The 9,429-nt window shown below is 38.5% G+C and overlaps 1 protein-coding gene across 1 annotated transcript; it reads right to left on the bottom strand.

Annotated features, from left to right (window-relative positions):
- Positions 1-4,886: 4,886 nt before the first annotated feature.
- LOC122274394 lies at positions 4,887-8,987 on the bottom strand. Its single transcript, XM_043083436.1, has 5 exons — positions 8,703-8,987; positions 6,369-6,591; positions 6,124-6,233; positions 5,578-5,691; positions 4,887-5,465 (listed from the first exon to the last, which is right to left on the bottom strand). Exons 1-5 carry the CDS (start codon positions 8,985-8,987, stop codon positions 4,887-4,889), a joined length of 1,311 nt encoding a protein of 436 aa, XP_042939370.1.
- Between the last annotated feature and the right edge of the window lie 442 nt (positions 8,988-9,429).

Here is a 9,429-nt window from a genome sequence, read left to right on the forward strand (position 1 = left end):
CTGTGGAGTATGTATTTAATTGCATTGTGATGTGTAGAATACATAGGGCTACAACAACTGTGGAGTATGTATTTACACGTAAAATACATGGGCCCACAATAACTGTGGAGTATGTATTTTTCATGTTAAGTCAAGTTTGTGTAGAATACATAGGGCCACAACAACTGTGGAGTATGTATTTTTCATGTTAAGTCAAGTTTGTGTAGAATACATGGGGCCACAACAACTGTGAAGTATGTATTTTTCATGTTAAGTCAAGTTTCAGAACAAGTTCATGATAAGTTAAGTTTCATATCATGTTCATGTTAATTCAAGTTTTAGAGCAAGTTCATGCTAAGTCAAGTTTCAGATTAAGTTCATGTCAAGTCAAGTTCAGTTCAGTTCATGTTTCAATTTAAGTTATGTCAATTATGCTATGTTGTATGCCAAGTTATGCTTTAATTACTTATAAATTTGATTATGCATTTATGCTTTTACTGTCATCCATGCATCATTAGCTTGTGTGGAAGTTTTTTGTTAACTTACTGAGATTTGTAATCAAATTTCATTTTGGTAGTCCTAACTACCATTCCCCCCAAATGGTAGATCTTGTTACAGGACTTGAAGGAGAATCAGGAGCTGATCAACTAGACACAGTTGACTAAGCGACGGTCCGACGTCAATGTTAATATAGTAGTTAACGTAAATTACTACTTGTACGATGGAGTTGCATCTCTAGTACTTTTTGGATCATAACCATTTTGGACTAGTGTTGTGATCTTAGTTGTTCAATGGGTCTGTATGTATGAAATATGTTTTAAGCATTTGTGATATTTTCAATTTGGTGCATAGTATTGCTAAAAAAAAAAATTATCCACTGCGAATATTGCATAATGTTAGATACATGTTAGGAACATTGCATCTTATATGCCATGAACGGGGGCAAGTAACCTTGTGTTGCATGTCTCGACGCTTCAAATGTCCGTCCGATCCCAAATGGAATTTGGGGGCGTCACAGGAGTTGCTGAAACTCATCAATAAAGTGGTGTACTTTTTCCTTTTGTTTTAACTTTGCCAATTGCCCATGATGGTTGACAATTGGTGAAGACCCAAATTGCATCAAAAATTCCTTTTCAAAGGCCATCCACCCTAAGCGCTTCCTCTCTTTATCATATTGATCAGGAAGTTAACGCCACCACTTACTTGCTCTTCCTTCAAGATGAAGACATGCAGTAGAAATTTTTTCTCTTCTTGGAACATCATACACACAAAAATAATGGTCCACCTTGTCCAACCATTCATATGGATCCCTCCATTGAACTTAGGGAAGTCTACCTTTGGTCTCTTAGGTCCCCAGTCATAAGCCTGGTTTCCAACTCTCTCATCATAGTGGTGACCATCACCATCTCTTCTACCATGATATCTTCTATCTCCATCATGGTCGTGGTGTCTTCTTTCAAATTAGTTGTCATGGCCCAAAGGTCTCTCCTCTTCATGTTCATACTTGGCCTCTTGGTTATCATCATGCCTTGGAATCTCATACCTCACTCCTTGGTATTTTCCTCTCATGCTTGGGGTTCTAGTACGATTCCCCTCATTATGGATCCATCTCTCCACGGTCACATGATCATTCTTAGCACGGCCTCCTCTTCTCAATTTAACTCTAGGTGGCTCATGCATAGATTCGACCACACTTGTTTCTACACCATCGATAAAAGTATCATGCATTTGTCCATTAGTCTCATGGCATTTCCCTTGGCCTTCAATAAGTCTTCTCTCCAATCTTTATATGCTCTCCTGTGTCTCTCTCCGCATGGTGTCCATGACTCTTCTATTTTCAATACTCTCTTGAGTAGTGGCATTCAAAGCCATCCTTAGTTTAGCTATGTTAGTGTTGACCTCACTAAGAATGTCCATGATCTTGGAAGTATGCCCTTCAAGCATCTCTAGGCATTCCCAGTTGGAACTCCTCTCTCCTTCGGTTTCTATATTGATCCCGGATATGGCACTTGCAAACTAGCTTCTCAAACAACTTGCAAATCGAGTTGCAAACTAAAATTTTTTTGTTTGGTGAAGCTTGGACAACAACTTGGACACTCTTTGGACGGTAGAATAGTCCTAAAAGGTCCAATATTGAGTTGCCAACCTTTGTGGATGGACAACCCCTCTTGCATAAACACAAGTCCAACCACAGGTCCTCCACCTTCAAGGGTGGCCCACCCCTTCAAGTGACATTACTCCGACCTCCTCCTCAACCCCCAAACTACAATTTTCAGATTCATAATCCAACAAAAAATAAACAATATCGAGTCGTCCGTGGACCTCCCAATCAAATTCACAATGGTTGAGTTAACGCGTCGTTTACCTCTTGGAGAAGTGAGAACTTCTCAAAAACACCAAGCACAAATCTTCTTTCAATGAAAGAACCAATTTATTGTTGGGGCCCTCGGTTAAACTTCCAAACACTAAGGGTCCGATCCTCGTCTTGTTGCTCCTCAAGTGACCGATATGACTCTTTTACTTGGTGTAGATCACGTGTACCCCAAAGGGAGCTTGGGTAAAATGAGGTTAGGGTTCAATGGTGGGAAATATAAATGGTGTTTGGGCTAGGTGATCACAGGTTGGGTGATGAAGGTACACAGCTAAGTGACTCTTAGTATGCTAGGCGCCACTTGTGTGCTAGGGTTAGATGAAGGGCAATCTTGGCTAGGGTTTAGAGATGAGTGATTGAGGCTAGGTTTGATGAGGGGTTTGGCCAAGGCTATTGGGGGTACACAGCTAGGGCAAAGGTGGCTTGTGAGATCCTAAAAGTTAGAAATTGTGAAATTCCTAAAATGTAAGAATTGAGATCTAGATATTTAGAATGACAAGGGCTGGCTGAAAATGAGTAGGATGGATAAGGGTGATGTGTTTTGGTGGGAAGATGGAATTTGAGTGAGCCAATCAAGAAAAATTGACCAATCAAATTATAAATAGAAAAGGAAAGTGAGAAAATATGAGATCTAGGGTTTTGGCCAACCCAAGAAGGCTATCACCGAATTAGGGCTGAAAACCGACCGGCCGGTTTCGATTTTAGACCTAAATCGAAACCGACCGGTCCTTAAAAAAACAATGCATCAACCGGCCGAAACCGACCGTGCTGAGGGAAGAAAACTGGTTGGTTCCTTTGCCGGCCGGTTCCGGTCTGTTCCCCCTGTATGGGCCATGGGTTTTGGGCCCCATTTTGGCCCTTTTATCCAATATGTTTGGGTTTTTTTTTTGTTATATATATATTTTTCCTGAATTCATCATCCAACATCTTTTTAATTTTTTGTTGTTAACTAATAATTTATCATTCATCATAATTCATATTATAAATAAATAAAAATAATAAATAACCAAAGCATTCATCATATTAACTAACTAATTATTATATTACTTACTACATAATTAAAAATAAATAAAAACAACTTCACTAGATATTTAGTATTATATATTACAAACTTGAAAAACAAACCAAATTGTCTTAAGTATAGCAAAAATACAAGCACAAAAAATAACATAAATAAATGAAAAATATTACTTCAAGTCTTCAATCTTCAATCGTCAATACTTATCACGTTCGATTGTGTGGTCAACTCTATAAGAATTGTTATGTTTCAAATCCGAATATACAATAATCTCAAGGATCTCCAACACAGAAATCCAATCAAGTATTTCAATATGACAATATATATACAGATTCAAAACAAAAACTAAATCAAGAATCTCAATATGATAAGATACTAATCAAAGCCGAAACTCAGTTGAGAATTACAAATGATAAGATAATGATAACAAGATGACAAGATAAGCAAAATAAATCTGTAAAAGAACAAGAAATATGCACAGAAATAAGAAAGAAGAAGATACAAACAGAGATTACGTGGTTCAGCCCTAATGGCCTACATCCACGGCAGGAGCAGCCTCAGAGATCATTTTATTGATGAATCTGCAAGGCCAAAATGCCATTGTACAAGATAGAACTACAATCGAGCCAAGAAAAGCCACAAGATTTGGCTTTTCCTTTTCCCTCAACAACCCTAGTTCTCTCTCTACCTCACGGATTCCCCCAAAACTCTCAGACGGCCACAGTACAAAAATGAGTCCCTCAAACCCTAAAACGATAAGCACATATATATATATATATACACATGAAGTAAAGATCAATCAGACGGCTCTTTTTCATCCCATCCTTTAAGTAAGACGACACCGTTTGATGCACTGCATAGGATGCCATTTAGAATACTCTTGGGATGTCGTTTAATGCACTGCAAGTCCTCATTACTTCATTAATCATATAAGGGCTGCTGCTTATCACGTGTATTAATTTCTGCATGAAGATGAGTTAGTAACAAGTTTGAATATAAAATAATTGACACATTTATCACAAGAATAAATAAGAATAAAATATCAAATGTTAGTGAATTCATATTATGAAAAATATGCAAAATTAAATTACAATGAAAATTTGAAAACATTACCTGATTCTGTTACAAAGCTCTCGACATTATCCATAACCTCTCGGATATCAATGTGTGTTGCCGGATGCCTTAACAAATTTTGAGTGCAAATAAGTGTCTAAACAGTTCTCGGAGCCAACGAACTCCGAAAAGGATCAAGCACACGACCTCCCGTGCTAAATGCTAATTCGGATGCAACTATGGAAACAGGCATGTCTAATAAGTCTCGTGCAATCCTCGCAAGTATAGGATAGTTAGCCTCATTTATTTTCCACCAAGTCAACAAGTCAAATGATTCGCTGAGTGCCTCACAACCATCTGATAAATATCGATCCACTTCAGTTTTGGTAATATTAGATCCCATGGCAGAAGATGCCCTATACCACTCCTTGAACCATTTGGTCTCACGTTTGCCATCACTAACATTCATGGATCTAGATATTGGAGGGGTTGAGAAAGTGGAGTACTCGTGGTGGAACCAAATGTAGCATTATACTCTACATACAAATCTGCTAATACCTGTCTCACATTTGAAACCAACTCCTCAGCACGAAACTCATCATGGATTTTCTTCAAATGAAAAGAAAGAAGTCCTAACTTGCTTCGTGGATCAAGCACAACAGCAATTAACATGAATAAGTTCATCCTATCTAATAACCCCCAATACTTATCATATTTGGTTCTCATATTTATAGCCATACTCCTTAAACAAGTATTAGTACTCTCACTCAGCATAATCAATTCTGTTTGGAGACCACAAATCTCTAAAAAACTGGTGTTAGCTGTCACATATAAAGATCCAGAAAATCTAGTACTGGCTTCATAAAATATCTCTAAAAACTTGACAAACACCCACACTGTCTCCCATTCTATAACTTTAGGAGGTCCCATGTGCCCATCATCAAAGTAAGAGAGGAAATTATAATCCTCACTCTCCATCCACCTGAAAGCCTTCTCAAACTTCTCAACTGCCTCCAACATCAAATAGGTTGAGTTCCATCGTGTCTGTACATCAAGACACAACATCTTCTTACAATCAATTTTTTTTTTCTGCACATCTCTTAAACTTCTCTAATCTTGCTGGGGATGAACGCACATATCTCACTGCATTTCTAACCATTGTAATTGCATCATTGCAGTCCTTCAAACCCTCACTTACAATAAGATTCAATATGTGAGCACAACATCTCATGTGCATATACTTACCCCCTAACAAATTCCCTGTCAAAAACTGTTTCAAATAGGAAATTGCAGTATCATTCGAACTTGCATTATCAACAGTTACAGTAAATATTCTATCAATACCCCAATCAAGCAAGCACGACTCAACATATCTTCCAATGGTATCCCCTCGATGATTAGGGATTAAACAAAAATGAATTATTTTTTTCTGCAATTTCCAATTCTTATCAATGAAATGTGCAGTCAGACACATATAATTCAAATTCTGTACTGATGTCTATGTATCTGTCGTCAAGGAAATCCTCATGCCACCATCTCTAAACACTTTTTTAAGCTTCCCATTTTCTACTTCATACAACTTCATACAATCTCTTGCAACTGTGACACGACATGGAACTTTAAACCGGGGTTCAAGAGACCAAGCAAATTTTCTAAATCTCTGTCATTCAACAACCCTAAATGACATTTCATCAACAATTACCATTTCTGCAATAGCCAACCTCGCAATCTCTTTACTAAATTTGTGGGTTACAAGAGTCCTTAATGCACTACCATCACTCTCTGCAATACCCTCTTCAGGTGATGCCTCACCTGTCAATGTTTTTTGATACCTATCCAAAGGTCCACGTTTATGAGGATTTTTACGACATGAAGGCAAATGATTTTGCATCATTGAAGTTCCGTTCCTCTTTGAGTGGCAAGCATACATCTTGCCACAATAATTACATTTAGCTTTTCGATTATCTACAGGACAACCATCCACCTTCGTAAAATGATCCCATACAATCGACTTGTTCGTCCCTTTCCGTTTCTTAGGTAACGGACAAGTATTACTAGTAGGGGCACTAAGGGGTTTTGAAACATTGGTCTCTCTCACATCTTCTTCCAAATTAATGGTTGGTTGAGTTTCATTTGTATCAACATCAATAGGAGACGAAGAAGAATCCATCTAAATTATAAAACAAAATATAATGTTATACAACATCACAAATTTGAAAATTGGCAAACATAACACAAAATATTCCAGCAGCTAGTTTGCAACATGGCAAACATCATAAGTCTAAGACTCTAATCTAAGTTGTTCACTCATCTTCTCTCAATTTATATAAATATTTAATAAGTTATATATATACACGTTACACAACAAATTATATAAGTTAATATATAACAAAGTATATATATATATATATATATATATAACAAAATAGATACGATTTATATACATAATATATATACATTACATATATAATATATATAACGGATTAAAATTTATAATTATATATATATAAAACAGATTATATATATAATATATATAACTGTTTATACGCATTATAACATATTATATATATATATACATTATACGATATATATATACATTATAACAGATTCAATATTAGATACGATTTATATATATAAAAGATATACATTATATCTATATAATATATATAACAAATTATAATCATATATAATCATATAATTATATATAACAGATATAACATATATAATTATAATCATATATAAAAAAAATATATAATATATATAACAGAACAAAAAATACAAGAATACTTACAGAGGCCGGCTTGCGAGGGAGTCACGGAGTGCTCTGGAGGTTCATCGGTTTAGCCTGCGATAGCGTTCAACTGAGACCGTCACGGGGAGAGAGAGAGAGAGAGAGAGAGAGAGAGAGAGAGAGAGAGAGAGAGAGAGAGAGAGAGAGAGAGAGAGAGAGAATTGGGGGGGGGGGGAGGGGGCGGCAGAAGAGAATAGGGAGAGGGAAGGGGGGAACGGGAAGGGTAATAACCCTAACCCATTCCCAACCAAACGGCGTCGTCCTACTTAAATTTTTTTCTTACTAACTTAAATAAAACGAGAAACGGCGTCGTTTTTATATAAGATATATATTTTAATATATATATAAGGTCGGTTTACCGGTTTTCTGTGTGGGCGAACAGGGACCGAACCAACCGACCTCGGTTCCTATTTATTTCTACCACCGGCCGACCGATTCTTCGCCGGTTCCGGCGTCCGACGGTCGGTTACCGTCGATGGAGGTCAGTTGGCCGGTTTCTTGTACACTCCTAGGCCGAATGGTGTATTGTGAGATCTAGGGTTTTGTGTCTTGTTTGGTTATGGAAATTGGAGGGTGGTGTGTAGGGCTTGATGGGAGGCTAGGTTGACTGAAATTTATGTTTGGGAGATGGGACTCTTCAAGAAACTTCAAGGAAATCTCATGAACATGTGAGAAAACACATGAACACAAGAGATCCAGCAAACCACAACACAAATCGAAATCCCAATGAAGGATTCGGCCTCTCCACCCCAAATCAATCAACAAAAAGATTAAAAAAAAGAAAAAACAAACGAACTAAACAATCTTCGATTCACGAATTGCACAAAGAATTGAAAGAAAACCTCAATATATTAAAGGATAAATTGAATCAGCACCGATTCACGAATTGCACGGTAAATATCATCTCTTTGGGGATTCACGAATTGCACCCAAAAAAGCCCAAGTGCATGAAGCACTGAAAATGATAAACTCCAAGCTCTATGGCCGACCACTCAATTTTCAAAATGTCAAAAGATTCTAATGAAATGTCTAAGAGTCCTATTTATAAAGCTTACAAAATGAAAACTCCCAAAAGGTCCCTAAGCAAATTAAAATAAAATAAATCAAACAAATAAAATAATAATTAACAAGTCTTTAAATAAAATAAATAAAAATAATAAATTGGATAGATTAGCCATGGTGGCCGTGGCATGCATGGCCCATGGTGGGCTATGGTGGTGCATGGTCCACAGCTAGGCTAATCATGGTTTGGTCTGCGACTCGCTGCATGGCATGGTATGGTGCCACGCGTTGGTTTGGTGGTGGGTATGGCATGACGTTGTGCATGACTTGCTGATGGTGGGTATGGCATGGTGCCAAGCCTAAGCCTGATGGTGGGCACAGGATGATGTCGTGCTACTGCTGTGGTGCCTAGTCAAGTGGCTTGGGTGGTGGCCCTACATAGCCCGGGCTGGTGCCCTGAGCAATGAGCATGTATAGCCCAAGCTGACGGCATGGGCTATGGGGTGACAAGGCATGTGCTGGAGTCGTGCACTGGTTGACATGCCACTAGCCTCGCCTGCAAGGCATGGGCTGAAGTCGTGCATTGGATGGCGTGCCTGTGAGGGCACGCCACTAGCCTCGCTAAGTGGTGCTGGGGCACGCATGCATGTGCGCAGGTGCGCGCTCAAGGGCATACGCAAGCCTGCACACATGGTTTGCGTGCGGCCAGTAGCCTCCATGGTTGCCTGCTGCGTGTCATGGTCTGAGCCAAGACATGCAAGCAGGCTAGCCATGTGACTGTCTTGACCCTCAATGAGTCATGTCGAGGTGTGGTCTCGAGCAATTCTCCTAAGGTTTGTGACAACATGCCGGTGGTGGCGGTGAGGTTAGGCGATTGGTGATGGCTTAGGCTGGAGGAGAGAATCAGGTGAAAGGGGGGAGAGGCCTTCCGTGGGCTGAGAGAGAGAGAGAGAGAGAGAGAGAGAGAGAGAGAGAGAGAGAGAGAGAGAGAGAGAGAGAGAGAGAGAGAGAGAGAGAGAGAGAGAGAGAGAGAGAGAGAGAGAGAGAGAGAGGAAAAAGTTAGGGACTTGGGTATTTAATCCAAATCTTTCGTCTTGAGATCTTCAAAACGATCTAACGGTACGTTTAAATACTGAGAGGAATTAAGATAAAATATTATTTTATACACTAAAGTTCATAAAATACTATTTTTTCATCATTAACTAAAATAATGTT

Source organism: Carya illinoinensis, chromosome 8 (genome assembly GCF_018687715.1).
Source record: "Carya illinoinensis cultivar Pawnee chromosome 8, C.illinoinensisPawnee_v1, whole genome shotgun sequence".
NCBI lineage: Eukaryota > Viridiplantae > Streptophyta > Magnoliopsida > Fagales > Juglandaceae > Carya > Carya illinoinensis.

Coding starts and splice junctions, on each gene's coding strand:
- LOC122274394 (XM_043083436.1), bottom strand. CDS start 8,987: ATGGCTAGCCTGCTTGCATGTCTTGGCTCAGACCATGACACGCAGCAG. Junction 6,234..6,368: donor AGATAATCGAAAAGCTAAAT/GTAATTATTGTG, acceptor AAACATTGACAG/GTGAGGCATCACCTGAAGAG. Junction 5,466..5,577: donor GCAATGATGCAATTACAATG/GTTAGAAATGCA, acceptor CTTGATGTACAG/ACACGATGGAACTCAACCTA.